This window comes from Ylistrum balloti, unplaced genomic scaffold (genome assembly GCF_031769215.1).
Source record: "Ylistrum balloti isolate Yb309-2 unplaced genomic scaffold, AGI_CSIRO_Ybal_v1 Utg369606, whole genome shotgun sequence".
In the NCBI taxonomy this organism is placed as follows: Eukaryota; Metazoa; Mollusca; class Bivalvia; order Pectinida; family Pectinidae; genus Ylistrum; species Ylistrum balloti.
In genome coordinates this window covers 449,480-466,692 of record NW_026781884.1, presented here as the reverse complement: position 1 = coordinate 466,692, position 17,213 = coordinate 449,480, and the positions used below count along the sequence as shown (strand labels likewise).

The window sequence follows — 17,213 nt, the reverse complement described above, 5'->3', positions numbered from 1 at the left end:
CAACAACTACCCATCATGTAAATAATAAAATATGGATTTGGCATAATGATCAAGGAATAGACTTGTGTTTCGTTCTTTAAAGAATATATCCAATTGTGCTTACAGCCTATTGCAAACGTATTTTCCCGTAGTCAAGGTAGTGAAGTTCCAGCTTGATTGGCACTAGTGTCCCCATCATATGTAGTTACCTCATCAAATGTTTGTTTACAAATCGATAGCATATGTTCTTATACAGTGCACAGATATTTTGTTGTACCTGAATATATGTAGTGGAAACTATTTGAGATTTCGAGCCGTGCCGAATAACAGAAACTATTCATTGTCGTTTTCGTCATTTTGCTAGCTGTACATTCCGACCTATTACAAATGTAGATCTCTAACACTCAACACAAACGTCTAGACTTAACCAAGATTCCTGTGTATACGTAGTTGATAACCGTTTGCATACCATCAAATTGGTCCTGTTGGCGGATCAAGTAGAAATCACATTCTCCCCGGGCGAACGTGACTTCAGTGAAATGTTTTCTTTAAACGAGAGGCCCACAGGTCTTAACGGTCATCCGACTACAAAAAAATTCAGCAGGGAAAAGGGTTAGTTTTAAAAGCTGTTTTCCATGAAGTTGATAGTTTTGGTGAGCAGAAGGTAACTGTAATTAAAGTGTTACCAATATTTTTACAGTACCCTAAATCTGAGTCTTCCCCAATATTTCAGGAGCAACATTTCGGGGCCCAGCCTTCTGTTCGCCTTAACTCAAAAATAATTTCGTTCTCCCAATGATGTTTACAAGTCTGTAGCCGGAGCTTGAAGATGGCACCCCTATTCCATGAACTTTTAAGGGCTATTCTAGTCGAGCTTTTACTCATTCCAGGACTCGGAAATAAATTGCTGCTGTCAGTGGTATACATGTATTTAATGGAAAACAAAAATTTGCTCTAACTTCATGTAACCATGGTAAATACTAGCCGTAATATACTGCTTGATGTACTACTTCACTAGACAGACAATGGTCCCTGGTTCAAATCTAAACAGAGGCAATGAAATAAATAATGACCTCTGATACATACACGCCAAAAATGCTGAACAAGCTTAATAGGCAACAAAACATCCAGCACTAACTCCATTCCAATTGCTCTCAAATTTTAATGCAAAATTTAGTGCAAAAATTCCTTACAAAAACTTGTTTCATTAAGTCACATAAACAACAACGGACAAAATTCCACATCCACCTTTATTGTGATCAATGCAACAACAATGAATGTGACACGAGATGGAAAAGATAAAATGTCTATCGTTTTGTCTCATCCTCTGTGGAGTAAGACTTAAGCATCTCTTCCTTCTTCTGCTTGATGCGTTCTTCACGGCGTTTACGGGCCTCCTTGACTCTCTGTCTTCTAGCCTCGGCTTGGTCACTGGAATAATAATGCAATATTTTAAGCATGTTAACATGACCAAATATTTCATGAAAATAGGAACTCACTCACTGCTAGTCTTTTGGAAATAATATAGATGTTAAACAGGAAATTATATTTTTCACGATTGCTACACAGATTTGAATGAGCAAGAAATTATCTCAAAACATATTTTAGTTTCAAGTACTGATAAAACCTGTAACTGGCTATCAAAAGTGAAATTTAGAAAAAAATAAACTCATCTTATACTATATTTGGGAACAATATTGAGAATTAAATTTGTTCTACTTTATTATTTTTTCATTTTGAAATATTAACACAAGCTTGGAGTTTTACTATGGGAGGAATAGGAGGAAAAATGATGACAAAAGTTAACCAAATTGCCATGAAATTTTCGACCACAGAAAGCAAATGCTGGGAATTCAGCATAAACACCAGGTAACTTGAGACAGAAAATTGGTAAAATAAATTCCTGGTTTGAAATGGGCACCTTTTAAAATTGTAAACACTAGTTTGCTGGCAAGTACATAGATATTTTTTCAACTGTTGCAACTTTCTATCATCCTTACCTGAGTAACTTAGTCCTAGCCTTCTCTGCTTTCCTCTTGTGGATGTGCTCCATCAACACACGCTTGTTCTTGAAGCCATTTCCTTTGCATTTCATGTAAAGTTCATGATACCTGAAAATGAAATGCAAAGTTACTTCTGTGATCACCTAACAGATAATGTAAAGCATTCAAACTGATTTCTTCATAGCCACTCCTTGAATCTAATTAAAATTTGTGATTTATTATCTGATCTAGTTAAAAGCCCCGATAAAATTTGTGTAAGAGAACAATTCTGCACGTCTGATTTGTAATTTGAAAATGAAATCTTTCTTGATTCATGCTAAAGCACTTACTAAAGTCATTGTTTCTTGACATGTTATATTACTTATAATAGAATGCCACATTTAAGTTGTGTATAATTCAGGAATTTCTTAAGCTGAAGTAAGATGCATTCCTGATATTGATCAATTAAATTAGTTAAGATTTCTTGATGTCTCAATCATTGACAAGTATGAAGAATCATTTAATGTTTACAATATACTTATGCCATTGTTTGCGCAAAGGCTATATCTTCGACCTCTCCTGATCAGGAGGCTTGTCGTGATAAATTGAATATCAAACCTATGCTGTTGCAGTCTACTCTGGCGTTTTGTTTTGCTATTTCCAACTCAAATACCATAGCAGACATCATCTAACTGAGTATCAAATGTACAAAATATCAGAAATTATTTCATTTTCCTTTCTTTAAATTTCAAATCATTGTAAACGTTACCATTCCTTTTTTCTTCCTATGTGCATAACACCATAGACCCATTTCATATTCAACTTACAAATGCTTGTCAATTTTCTTAGCTTCTCTGTAGCGTTTCAACAGCCTTCTGAGGACCCTCATTCGCCTGATCCATAAGATTTTGGTAGGCATACGGGCATTCAATGTACCCTTCCTCTTTCCATGCCCCATGTGACGCCCCTTCCTGCGGGCAATGGCATTCTTCCTTACGCGTGCACGCGAGTGAACAGCCACAGGTTTGCGAATGATTAGACCATCCTTGATCAGCTTCCTGATGTTTTGACCTATTGATAAAGTCCAAACAAAAATCATTAGCAAACATATAACACTTGATAACTTTGGTAAACTGATAAGAGGTAAGTATACAACATTGAAACTCAAATATCTCTGAATCTTATTGGCCAATAGATATTTATGATATATTTTTTCAACTTTTCAATCATCTACATTTCACAATTTCAATTTTAAAGCAATGGGGATATTTGACTTGTTTCCTATCACCTAGTCATAATATCGATATACGGCTCCATTATTTGTACAAATAGTACAAAAGAAAAGTGGAAGAGAGAGAGCAAAACTGTACATGATTGTCTGAACAACAAACACAAACCTTAAACAGAGTACAGTGGGGATATTGTATGTTTAATGAACATATTGGCATTATAAAACAGGTCCTATTTCAAAATATTGTAGATAAAGACCAGACATTTCAAATAATGTGCAATTTGCATGCATGATTTCTTTCCACAATTAGTATTTAAATACTGACCCAAGCATGGGTCACTTATTTCCCTCAATTTTTACAGGGACAGAGTTCAGACATATATCATTAATTCAATAGAATGTCAGAATAAATAAATAAGCACTTAACAGATGCACTTTAATACATACGTGAATTTGCGTTGGCTATTTCATTAGTTTCATTGGGATCGAGCCAAACTTTATTTTTGCCGCATTTCAGTACGGCTGAGGCCAGCCTTTTCTGCAACCTGAGGGTACTGTAAAGAAAATATGATCTTGATATAAATCTTAGCTTTAAAGTACTGCAAGATGCAACACGGAGTTGCTAGCTTTATCCGCCCTTATTGCTTGTTAAATAGCCATTTCATTGTCTCCATTTCAACTTAGCATTTTTTTTAACTTGATGCAGAAAGAGAAAAAAAATACACTGGAATAGCTGTCCAACAAGCCATAAGGTCTGATATGGTTAGTGAAGCAAACAAACTTGTTTTACTTTGAAATAAACCAGAGATTTATGGGGTATGTTGTAGAAATATTTCATTTGTTGCATCTATGTTAGGTGCACTTTCTACCAATTTTCTGAACATTAAAATGAGCATAATCAGAGAATATGTAATAACAGCAAAACATATGTAAAAAGCACAATGAAGTTATCATTTTTGGAGATAGAATTTTTTGGTCTACTTTGAAAGTAGTGAGAGTGGGTATAAAATTGGACATATGTACTTCATACTACGACGTTGCTGTGTTAGCTGCCTGAACCTGTATTCCCATTTTAGACATACCAAGCAAATGAGACCTTCTATATGCGAAATATACCTACTATACAACTAAAATAGCAGGAATAATGTTTTTTAAATACGATTCCTGCTATTTTACTGGTATAATAACTTCATTTCACATCTAGATCGTCCGTTCCTGTGGACATATCCACAAGTATTAACACACACAGAAATATATTTAGTATATATATATACAATAATCGAACTATTTAAGCGATTATATTCGTATTGACAGAACGTCCGACTTCTGTAGCATAACCTACAGTACAGCCATAGACCTACAGGCTACACTGGTTTATCCCTAGCAATGCCGGTACACGCATGTCGTTGGCAGATTCCGATTAGAAACTTGCACACCACTTTTATTTTCATTAAGTTCTGCGACTAAACAAGAAAACTGCTACTGTTCGCCTTCTATTAATATAACGAACACGGATCTTTATCAACGAACTTTCCCATGTGTTGTAGTCAGCCATGTTGGTTCAATCAATGACAAAATTAACGAATTATTCACATTTACACTTGCGACATCACAGTAAAACGTTCGTTGAAGGGTAACATGTGTATTTATTGTTAAGTCGTCTACTTTTCATTGAAAACTGTGATTAATAAACTTATAAAAGGGGCAAATTTTAAGAACCTATCTCGCACCTCATGGTTGCAGTTTCACGTTGTTGGAAAAAGGAAGAGGGCTGTTTTACCCGGGTGATGTTCCGAACTTTAAAAATAGTCTGTCAATTAACATCGAATTTTATTTTTCAACACACAGTTAAAATCATATATTTGACACCAGATAGCTCTAAATACTTATTGTAATTAGTCTAATTACATTAATGAAGAAATAAAACTCCAAATACATAAAAGAAGAAATACTGTAATATTTTCCTACGCATTAAAGCTTCCGCTTACTTCGTTAATTTCCGCATATTTCCGCTAAGGTTTCGTAAATCTCAGACTTAGCGGGATTTCCCGAGACATTGTCAAGGTCGATTGGAAGGTCACCTTTCGAAGCAGCCGATGCATATATTTGTGGGAGGTGCTTAATTTCCAAAAATGGATAGTAGAACTAGTAGCGAGTCTAAGCAGCCCCCACCGCTTCAGCAGGGTAGAGGCAGACAAGATAGCGTCATGGCGTTACCGGGAAGAGAAGGGCAGGAGTTAACGTGCGGAAGTGGAGCAGGGAAAGCCATCGGTGTCTTCACCAGTGGTGGTGACTCCCAGGGTTTGTTTATTTATAATTTGCACGTGTCATGTGTGATAAGTGTCATAAATCATAACAAACGGTCAAATGCACGACGTTCAGGTACTGTAGGTACCTTCTTACCCTTCATCTTATATATATTTATATATAGACCAAGGACATCCCGTCACTTGTGATCATTGAGGGTCAAGAGGTCACGGACATAACGTAATAAAGATGTTTTTTTACATGTAGGGTGTCACGTACGAGATCTACAATTTATAAATATTGAAATGTATGATTGATGTAATGTTTGCAAATGTCATTATTATAAAATCATAACTCCAATATGAGTAATGAGGTTGCATAAATGTCATTAACCAATAATTTGAATAAATCTTAACAATGCAAGGCCATGGCATGTGGGATTCTATGTAATATATTTTTTCTGACCTTTGGAAAGTAATACTGCACGAGTATTTGTAATAATTTGACCTGTAACTCATTAATCAATTTGTCTCTTCATTTGCACAAAGTTAACACATAATATCTGTTGAAGGCTGGACACTGGCCTCAGGTGAGGTCCATTATCTATATTTGGTTACACCATATTGATTATGATAATATTTTGAGACAAAGTTCTACATATGAGTTTGGGTTTATCTGTCCAGTTGAATGAGTTAAAAAGATGACACTTAACAAGTTTTGAAGTAAAAAAACTTGTGTACATGATATTGCTTGAATTCATTGTCCCACCATAAATACTGGCTATCGTTCTGTCATCTCACTAAATGGGAAAATCCCTAAAACAACAGGAAGGCTGCTTTGCTTGAGAAAGGTGATGGACTGTTCCATGCAATTAATACAGACTTTGTGCTGTTGATTATATCAAGTGCATGAAAGGATGTATATATAGGAGCTTGAAGAATAATAGAACCTTGGATGTCTTTTCACTTTCCTATCATTTCTCATTTGCTGAAACACAGTAATAATAGATCTATGTAAATCTGGACAAAGAAATAAATATTAAGTACAATTTACATTATATTATATTTCAATATCAGTCTCTATGCTTTACATTTCGGTAGCCATGAATGAAGGTTAATGATGTCAAACATTATTTTGGGTATTTTATTATTTGGCCTATTAGACTGAAAATAAGCCCCATCCCATTTGGAATTATTAGGTCAACTGACTGGAAGGGTCATGATGACCAATAGTCATTGTGCTTCGTCCATCTGTAAACTTTTGACTTTTCAAACTTCTTCTCAAGTTCCACCAGTGGGATTGAGCTCAAACTTCCATGAAATGATCCAGAGATGGTCCTGACCTAGTGTTGTTATTTTCCCGTATGATTGAAATCCAAGATGACCGTCATGGCCACCATCTTAAAAAACGTATTTTAAACTTCTCCTCTAGTTCCACTGGTGCCATTGAGCTAAAATTGATCGGAATATGAAGGGAATGTAGCCAACAAAGTGTTGTTATTTTTCAACATTGTCAAAACTTCGATACGACAGCCAGATAGGCCATTTTGTAACATGATTGCGCAATCATTGTTTTCCTGTGTATGTCAAACTTAAAATTTCATTTATCTTGGATCAATTTTCTTCCCGAAATGAGATGAAAAATCCCTTTTAGCAAAAATTTGAAGCTAAAAAGATGTATTTTTTGCAGATGACATGAAATAGACTAGAGTAGTATTTGATTGATTTCCTGTGTTTTAAATGCATTCATTCTTCTTTTTTTTTAAATTAACGTAAAATACATTCCCATGATATAACAAACTTCAAAGTTAGAATATTCACCAATTTAATTATATATATACATACATACATGATAAACATTCAAGATTCATCAAAGGATCTAATTGTCACTTTTGAAAATGAAATATTTTTCCATTGATAGGTATGAACTCTGCTGTTCGGGCTGTAGTGCGAATGGGATTTTATCTGGGATGCAAAGTCTACTATATCAGAGAGGTATGTGACATTGAAAATTGTGTTTTTAATGATAATATGTTTGATGAAATACATATATCATGTATATGTCAGTTGAAACAGAAAAGGAACCCTGCAGTTATATGAAGCAGACTTGGATCAGATGACTCAAGTGACATTTTCAGATATTGCCAGGTGTCTATATGACTGGTATTGATGTTGGCATTTATATATCAGGATGTTTATTTTAGATGACATTGCCCTGCAGTATGTTGAAAAGTGTTTCCCATGGCCTGTTTAATTTCTGCCTGTTATTTTACTATGGATATTTTTATTAGATATATGTACATGAATTAAAGTACACCTGTTATTTCATTTTCTCTGATAAAATATGTTCCAAATTGCTTTTGACAAACATCTTATAAGTAAGTTTTTTTTGTAGGATTTTTTTTGTGGTTAGTGCATTTTCAAAATGATGAGCCCGGTTATGAAGAGTTATAGTGGATTCTTAAAATTTGACAGAGTCTCACAGGGAAAGTATGAGTCCAATGTTTATGCAAAGCTGACAGATATTACCTGTTATTTATAATCTGATTGAAATTTTCTCTGAAACTGTTGCTTAGATTATTAAGTCATCTTTCACAGGGAAGTAATTAAGCAGCTATTAAATCAGGACAAATTGTATATATGTCATGTAAAAACAATGAATGAAATTGTTTTTGAACCAATTTCAATTTAACAGTACTGTCAATTCCCAGCTTTCATAGATAATTACTGGTCCAGTCAAAATGTTGTGTAAACTTTATTTTTCAAGGGTTATCAAGGAATGGTGGATGGTGGCGACCATATACAGGAAGCAACCTGGGCAAGTTCTTCAGGGATAATGCAGTTGGTATGTATGGAATGTTGACTGATGATAGTTCATCCAGCACTTTATTATTTTGCCACCCAAGCTGTTTTAATCCTTATTTGAAACATTGAGTAAAAGATATAATTGTTTGTTATGATTATTGAGAGTATAGTTTTCCCTATTTTCCACATTGGTATGTGGATAATTCTTTCTTTATGTAATAATTGAAAGTATTTGTGCATGATAATGACTGCATATTGATTTTGAATAGTAAAAGATGAGAACCATGTTACAATATGTCCGGTTTCATATCTGACATTAAAATCACTGTAGGATATATATATGTATATATAGGCTAAGTTGAAGTGGTTGATGGTGATTAAGTTAGAAAGCAGGAAACAGATGATATGATTCAATGCCCAATTTATGAATAGACAATTTTTTTAATATTGATAAGACTCAGAAACTAAAAGAGAATTGGGTATTGAAGAGTCGTAACTGGCGAAAAGACTTGGTTCTGCAGTTAACTTTTGTGTCATCAGATTTTACCCTCAACTTGACTTCTTCGGGGCAAGAAATAAATTGATGAACCCAGCCTCTTCACATGTTTTGACTGAACTCTACATAACAGAGACAAAAACCTATAACTAACAAACCCTCGACTGCCTTGCATATCTTTTGGTATTCAGGCAAAGGGCCTAAGAACCAAATATCTACCATTGGATCTACAAGGGCATTATATTTAGAAGAAAATCATGTAATCTAATTGTGATGCTTTTGTGACTGACAATTTCCTCTTCTAATTACAGTAGCTGTTATTGATTAGAGACTCATTCTGTTTGTGATCCCTTCAAGATTTTTATGCAAGCATTCTTGACTGTTGTCCTGTAGAAATGTAACTATGGCCATTTTTCTTCTTATCACAGGGAGGTACTGTGATTGGCAGTGCCCGCTGTGCAGATTTCCGTTCAAGAGATGGTCGTCTGAAAGCTGCTGAAAATCTTGTCAAGTGTAACATTACCAACTTGGTGGTGATTGGTGGAGATGGAAGCCTTACTGGTGCAAACCTTTTCAGGATCGAGTGGTCAAGTCTTTTGGATGAACTGTTGAAAGCTGGTATTATTTTTTATTTCAATTTTTAATGCATTAGTTGTTCAGACTGAAAAGAATTATGCATTTCAAATCCATACTCAAATAATGTAAATTGATGAGATTTATAATGTCAATACGTTAATTTCACCTAAAATTTTAACATCAGATTGATATTTAAATACCAAGTATCATTGATATATTAAGGTACTGATCATGGGTTTGAAATATGGTAATGTATTGGCTCTGGGACTTATTATAGGGTGAATACAGTGTGAAATGTGATCAATGACTGTTATATATAATTGAAGAATTTCAAAATTCTACAACTTTGATATCTTTACCCAAACATTTTGAAACTTGAATCACAGTTACCATGCCTTTAGCTCGCTCTGTACTTTCAAATAATTTTCATTTTTTGTGATTTTATATAGAGTTCATCTCCTCTGAAGCTTTTTTATCTTAGTCTATTCTAAGTATTCCTGTACTCCTGTTTTACTTTGAGTTCCTGTCTGATACTTTGTGCATGATCATGTACTTCTTGTTTTGATCTTAGTAATGATAAAAAGCCAGCTATGTTTATTCAGACGAAACACAAGTATCATAAGTTTGATGTAAATCATTGTTTTTAGAGAGGATAACACCTGAACACCACAGGCAGTGCAGCCATCTCAACATCGTAGGGATGGTGGGTTCTATAGACAATGACTTCTGTGGTACTGACATGACCATCGGCACAGACTCTGCTCTCCACCGGATTATAGAGGCAGTAGATGCTATAGCAACAACAGCATCCAGGTACAAATATATAACTGCTAGGGCTTATGACCTTAAGCTGTCAACTGTTAGTAAATTCCATATAATAGAATATATTCAATACCAAAGCATATATACAATAGAGTTTTTGTCAGATCCTAAAACCCACACAATTAAATCTGTTATATCAAGCAACCCTTACAGAATTATATTTTCTGTGTTAACACAACACCCTAAAATTTTTATTCTGTTGCCGTTTTTCACAGTCAAATACATGTTGCTTTAGTTTTCCAAAGAAATTGATGTAAAAATGTCAGTATGTTTTCCCAAACTGTATGAAAAAGATGACTAAATATTTCCTATATCTAACCTTAGTTACATTAAGAAAAAATTCTCCTTACATTTGAAATTACATAATTTTTCAAAGCAAACTATATGTAAATGATTTTTTTCTCTGTCACAGTCACCAGAGAGCATTTGTATTAGAGGTCATGGGACGTCACTGTGGGTAAGTGAAGTCATTTGCATATATTTGGGTCTTAGATTATGAAATGACTGTGGGTAAGTGTAGCCAGTGGTGTGTGTTTGGGTCTGAGGTCATTGAACATTACCATGTTATTGGTGCAGGCATCAGAGGATGTCTGTTTTAGATCGCAGGATTTTTTTATTTTGGGAAGTTATAGCCATTGTAGGATATTTGCATCAGAAGTTGTGGAATGTTGCAAAGGGTAATTGTGTCAGATAGAATATCTTACGTAGACTACGATGATGGTAAGTATAGTATCTAACACTGATGGTTATCTAATATTGAATGTATTAATCATAGTAATGAACATGTACGTAATGTGTGTAGGTTATGTAAAACTTCTCATTGCCTAGCTCTATGGTAGCTTCATTCTTTAAATGATTTTATTCAAACTTCAAAAATATATAGAGGACCAATTTACCTCGAACTGCAGGCTTCTTGAGCATGGTTATTTTTTTTTTTTTTAGAAAATCCTTGTTGGCACTCTAGCAGCCACATTCCTTGAGAGATTCTGATCAAACTTCACATATTCATAAAGGACAATTTTATCTCGGTTGGCTTCGGAATTCATGGTTCTAGGATTAAATCAAGGCCATTATTACTAATTTGAAAAAATGTTTTGGAACAAAAAATATATATTGTCAGCACTTGAATATAATAGCATTATTCCTTGAGCGATTGTGACCAATCTTCTCAAACTTGCCCATTTTCACAAGCACATCACTCACTGTTGAATCACAAGGGGATTAGTATTGCTAGAAATGCCTTGTCTGTCGAAAGCTTGTTTTGTATGAGATTAATTAATCAAATATAATAATAAGCATTTCAGTCCTATAGAACTCTAAGCCTTGATTATCTATAGATCCACAGATGTACAAGAATTGACTTTATTACAGATACCTTGGTTTAGTGGCTGCCCTTGCCACGGAAGCTGACTGGGTATTTATCCCGGAGTGGCCACCAGAGGGAGGCTGGGAGGATACTCTTTGTAATAAACTGTCTGCAGTAAGTTCATTTATTGTAATTTTACTTAATATTGTTATCTTACACAATGTTAAAGTATTACAGCCATAGCCATAGCATGGACAACATTTCCTTGGAAAATCACATTTTCAATCTGAAAAAGGGATAATTTGTTGATTGTAGCATTCTTTTGTATATTGATTTACCAGATGTTGTGTTAAGATTATTAGATTCATAGAATAACCAGCAAAGTTAAATCTGTTTATGTCTTAAAGGAGAGAGCTTTAGGTCAAAGGTTGAACATCATATTGGTGGCAGAAGGAGCCATAGACCGGGAAGGAAAGAGTATCACAGCAGACATGGTGAAAAATGTAAGTAATTTTCATCAGTTTGGACTGAAGAGGGAAGAGACTCTGCTAACAAGGTCAAGTTTATGTATAGTAAAATATACTTATATATATGTACAAGAGGAAAAAAATGTAAGTAATTTTCATCAGTTTGGACTGAAGGGGGAAGAGACTCTGCTAACAGTAAAATATACTTATATATATGTACTTGTTTGGAGAGGGGAAAAAAAATGTGTCAACAGTTTTGACAATTAAATAAATACTGTTACATTGTACATTAATTGTCAATCTGTCACAATGGTTCTAAGCTAATGCTAAAGTGATTATTGTCTTTGACGTTTACAGCTGATCACAGAGCGTCTGAAATATGACACAAGGATTACAGTACTGGGACATGTCCAGAGAGGTGGAAAACCAACTGCATTTGACAGGATTCTGGTAAGTAGCATTTCTACTTGAAACATGTGAACTCATCAATTTGTAAGGCACTTGGAACATGTTGCAATTCGATGAACAAAAAGGAAAAAGGGTGCATGACTGGGTAGTAAATAAAAGCAAAAACAATTTGAGGAATGGAATTAGAAATAAAAAATTGTACACTTACCTCGGTCATTTTCACTATTAAAGGGAAATTGTCCACTTGAATTGGAGTGAAAGGGCTATGATTTCTATGTACTAACATTGTTGCGTAAATTACATTGCTGCTGTTGTAAGTATAACTGACACAATTAATGATTTATTGGTAGGGTGCACGTATGGGAGCAGAGGCAGTGTTAGCCTTGATGGACGCTACCCCAGACACTCCAGCTTGTGTTGTATCACTGGATGGTAACCAGACTGTTCGAGTTCCTCTAATGGAATGTGTAGAGAGGGTAGGTTTCAATATAATGCATCAACTGAGCAAGTTAATGATATGCATGATTTTATGTTTGCGTTTTACCTGAATAACTATTATTTTAAAATAATACTGTTCCAAACATTTACAACAAGGAACAATAACTGTATTTCTCCATTCAGACCAAGGCAGTACAGAATGCTATGGATGCCAAAAACTTTGAAGAAGCTGTCCGTCTAAGAGGAAAGTAAGTCCAAACGTTCATTAGTTTATATCTCTGAAATAGTGTAATAACTGTCAAAAGTGTTCCACTCTGAAGCTAGTCTGTATTTCAAATTTTCCACTTATTTCATATAAATTTTGATTTTAAATTGGGATGAGCCATAATTGTTTACTATTAAAACAATATTTTGAAATGCTTGCATGATTTTCCCTTTTAACTCTGTCTGACACACATTATTACAAACATAAAGAATTTTAAATAGTTTTTTTTTGACTGATGTATTATTACTTACAATGTATTTTAGTTTTAGTTATAAGAATTTGGAAATTTTATCTGGTGTGCTATGATCACTTTTCTTGAAATTTAAGGAGTTTCCAAAATAATCTAGCAACATACAGGAAACTAAGTAAGCTGCGACCACCTAAGGGTACATGTGACAGCACTGGTAAACATTGTGTTGTAAGTATTAGTAGATCAGTAACATATCTTTAGTTTAATTGAATACTCCAGAACTACTGTAGAAATTATCGTTAACATATCCATGCCTTATGAATGTACTACTGTGCAGCTAATCAATTACATTGCTTCAAAAGCTTTTTACAAGTTTCGACTATTTTCTTTTCCATAGCAACTTTTTGAGAAATACCAGATTTCAAACCCTGTGTACTTTTCAGTTACATAATACTTTTAACCTTTAAGGAGGCCTTTTTAACCATTTTTCTATATCATTTAGTTAAGAATTACAAACTATAAGTCTTTATTTTTCATCACAGAGTGGAAAAAAACTGGCTGTAATGAACATTGGTGCTCCAGCATGTGGTGCTAATGCAGCGGTGAGGTCTTTTGTGCGTCTTGCTTTGACCCAAGGTTACGAGGTCCTGGGAATCCATGACTCATTTGATGGACTGCTCTATGGAGATGTAAGTCACCATAAACATGTTAATTTCTTTTTGTTTCCTACAACTTTATTGTTTGTCGTGTGTTGCTACTTGAAAATGTTGTAGTTTAGATATTTATTTTGGGTTTGTTTTTAACATCTGTTCATTGCTCTACATTGGTAAAAAATTCGAGAGAAAAAAGAAAGAAAGGAGAAAACTTCATAACTTCATAGGCAGAAAAAAAAGCATTTCCGGTAAATCATGAAAGAGGGAATAAAAAGGAAAAAAGAACTTGCTAATCTAAACAATTTGAGCTACTGCAAAAATTTCCAATTTTGATCTTTAAGTTTTGCTTTGAAGGTAAAATCTGTGAAAATCATGTTGTTAATTTCATGTAAATTGCTTTTAATTTAATTAATTGCCTATAAGCATTGCTTTTAATTTAATTAATTGCCTATAAACAGTTACTTTATGTGGTTTAGTGAAAGTTTTAATTTCTGCTATTAGAATATCCTACAAGTGTTCGATACTTCTCATGTGTTTGTGTAATTTGATTTCTTTTTTTACATTGGCTTGTATTAACAAGACAGAATTTATGTGTACATAATGAATGATTGACCTTAAGCCATGAATTGATTACAAAGTAATTCAAGAGAAAAATGATACTGACATGGTGACAGTGTTATGTGTAACAGTATGTGTGTTGGAGGAGTGGGGTCGGGTGGAGTCCTAGTATGTATAGATATACTGTATGTCAGGTTTCTTGCCCTAGTGCAAATTGTGTCATTAGGTGTCAAGCCAGAATATCTGACTTTAGCCATTGTAGTTAAATTCTCACTACTGAACAGACAAGCTAAAAAGACACAATCTTACTCTTTCTCACTTTACATTGGTAAGTTTATCTGCTATGCATTCTTATAGTGAAAATTAGACAATGTTATAAAAAAATTGTATCTTATTTATCTGATGCAGTAAAACTTCATTATCAAAGGCTATGCTAGTATATGCTGCCTAAAAGGAGTAAACAACAAATTCTGGTATGTTGTGTAGGAGGAATCAAACACAATGTCTAGTATCAATATATGTTAAAATAATTATCTGCTGCGGGAAAAATTGTTGTGGAGAGTTTGGAGAAAAATTCCAGTTTATAGGTATTTAACTGACTTGCCATGAGGAAGAGATAATCAGGAGGAGATTGTGACATTTATGCTAGTATAAATGAAGGAACTTTATATAACAAAGTGATATTAACAATTATGTTTTGTCGTCACTATGTAGATGTACCTTGTTTCCGCAATGTCATTTCATCATTTCAGAAAAACCCACATGAGGTTTTCTTTGATTTCTCTGAAGGAGTAAGTTAAACATTACTAGCAGCATCAACTGGCATTATTATACCTATCACTTCTTCATTCTTTTCAATTAAAGAAAATTACATAATATTTAAACAGACATCTCTATTATATTAATATGAAGTTCTGTACTACAAAAATATGTGTTTCTAGTATGAATAATAGAATGTCGATATATCATAAAACCTGAACCAACATTGTAGATATTTAAAAAATTGAATTAATAAATTTCTAAAATAATCAAACAATTTATTATAACAGCTTCAGATCTCAAAGATAATTTAAATGTGTACCACACTTTTATGCAATGCTTTTTAAACCCCTGCTGTTGCTTCAGTTTATTAGCCATATTTTATGTACCTGTCCAAAAGTGAATATAAAAATGATATTTATGAGTTAGTGTGAAAATTTTCTACATTGTATCAGTATCACATGACTTTGAATTTTCAACCTGAATGTCCTGAAGAAGAAGAAATACATTTGAAATAGAATTCTGCAACTGCCCTACATCAAAATGACAGTCATGTAAATTATATCAAAAATAGACACACATATTTTTGTTCCATCCATATCATCTCTTTTATAAACTATTTAATAAAAGTCACTTCTTCTGGTGGAATCAAAATAGAAAGACAAGTCATAATTTCTAATTCTTATTTTTTAGGTGGGATAATCCTGGTTTTGATATTTTGTTTATTAAGAATTGCTCAAAGTACTTAATAATTTATATAGATTTTTTTTTCTTTTCTTTTTTTTTTTTTTTTTTTTAACCATAATTTTTTTGTTCTTCCCATAATTCCATTTTTTACTTTCCTATATAAAAAGAAAGAAAGCTTTTAAACTCAGAATTTAAAAACAAAATATCAAATATGCTGATACAAATGCAAGGTACATATTTTGGTGATGTACTGGAAAAGTTAAGTTTTTCACAAGGTTATATATACACAACTGAACAACAATGATACATGAACTTTTTTCGCTCAATCCAATTTTGCTTTTCCTTGTGCAAAAAGGAACATTTTTATACAAGTAGTCCTCTAGTAAACCATGGTGACAGGCTTTTCCTCAATGTATTTCTTTTTCAGCATGATTCAATATTAAACATTATATTTAAAGCATGTATATTTCACCCATGACCTCTATTGTGCAATAGGGTTTGAAATAGCCCAGCACAACTTCCGACAAGGCTTTGATCTCCCTTGTATAATTTAACTACAGTGTATGTAATAGCATTAAAAAACTGTTTACAATGATTGTAATTTGCTGTATCGCATTAACATAGTTATTACAAATACTAGATCTTTTTTATACAATGTAGATTTTAAAATTGTTATAATTTAAACTACATTGCCAATTAACAAAATTGTTAATTTACAGAACAAGGATCTACTCTTCCTATTGTAACTTCAGATTCTGTCAGAGTCATTTTTATATAATCTCTATAATATAATCAGAACATTGTGTTTCTTAGACAGCACACTTAAAGAACTATCTTACTTAGTCACAATATCAGAGATTTCTTGTAGATATTGTATAGTTTTTTAACTTCACGGGGTTTATATTTCACTGTTGTCTTCGTTTTGGCTAGTCCATGGGTATTAAATATGTATTAAATATGTTTGAACTGGAGTCAAGGTATACAGACATAACAGATATTTCCTAGGATTTCATTTGATACAGAAATGTTTGTTGGATAATGAATTTTGTGCTACATTTAATGACCATGAATATAGTGAAATTTAATCCCTGTGGATATAATTTACTATACAACAGAATATTGGGATGGTATTTTGTAGTAAAACTTTTACTTTTTACAGTTGACCCATGTGGTGGAGCCGGTAGGTGATAACATTTTATCATTCCCATACCAGCATTGAGTGTTATTTCTCTTGAATTCTGAAAGCTTAGAACTGTACAATAACTTAATTGAGTTCAACTGAATTTTGGCATGGCTTTTGCCTCTGTCACAAATAGCTGTGAATCATACTGTCATTTGGTAAAAA

At 33.4% G+C, this 17,213-nt stretch overlaps 2 protein-coding genes across 4 annotated transcripts in view; one reads left to right on the top strand and one right to left on the bottom strand.

Moving 5' to 3' along the window:
- Positions 1–1,215: 1,215 nt before the first annotated feature.
- LOC132546592 (large ribosomal subunit protein eL19-like) lies at positions 1,216–4,966 on the bottom strand. The gene is made up of 5 exons (XM_060210320.1): positions 4,923–4,966; positions 3,640–3,746; positions 2,789–3,032; positions 1,980–2,090; positions 1,216–1,410 (listed from the first exon to the last, which is right to left on the bottom strand). Exons 1-5 carry the CDS (start codon positions 4,925–4,927, stop codon positions 1,287–1,289), a joined length of 591 nt encoding a protein of 196 aa, XP_060066303.1. The 5' UTR covers positions 4,928–4,966; the 3' UTR covers positions 1,216–1,286.
- A 328-nt stretch (positions 4,967–5,294) lies between these two features.
- LOC132546560 (ATP-dependent 6-phosphofructokinase-like) overlaps positions 5,295–17,213 on the top strand; it is a 28,540-nt gene continuing 16,621 nt past the window's right edge. Inside the window, exons 1-15 of one of the 3 annotated variants that reach the window (XM_060210281.1) lie at positions 5,295–5,493; positions 7,360–7,433; positions 8,206–8,283; positions 9,168–9,357; positions 9,963–10,128; positions 10,550–10,594; positions 11,509–11,617; positions 11,851–11,946; positions 12,268–12,360; positions 12,669–12,794; positions 12,940–13,004; positions 13,349–13,439; positions 13,754–13,900; positions 15,175–15,213; positions 17,028–17,048. In XM_060210281.1, coding sequence (XP_060066264.1) covers positions 5,325–5,493; positions 7,360–7,433; positions 8,206–8,283; positions 9,168–9,357; positions 9,963–10,128; positions 10,550–10,594; positions 11,509–11,617; positions 11,851–11,946; positions 12,268–12,360; positions 12,669–12,794; positions 12,940–13,004; positions 13,349–13,439; positions 13,754–13,900; positions 15,175–15,213; positions 17,028–17,048 — 1,509 coding nt within the window. In that variant the 5' untranslated portion in view covers positions 5,295–5,324. The remainder of the gene's footprint in view (positions 5,494–7,359; positions 7,434–8,205; positions 8,284–9,167; positions 9,358–9,962; positions 10,129–10,549; positions 10,595–11,508; positions 11,618–11,850; positions 11,947–12,267; positions 12,361–12,668; positions 12,795–12,939; positions 13,005–13,348; positions 13,440–13,753; positions 13,901–15,174; positions 15,214–17,027; positions 17,049–17,213) is intronic. The other 2 variants (XM_060210289.1, XM_060210296.1) reach the window with 2 other exon arrangements.

Bases quoted from the DNA above. Each gene is read 5' to 3' on its own strand.
- LOC132546592 (XM_060210320.1), bottom strand. The intron at 3,033-3,639 runs GTATGTATTAAA...CTTTATCAATAG, and splicing joins AATAGCCAACGCAAATTCAC to GTCAAAACATCAGGAAGCTG. The intron at 2,091-2,788 runs GTAAGTTGAATA...TTTCATTTTCAG, and splicing joins AAGAAAATTGACAAGCATTT to GTATCATGAACTTTACATGA.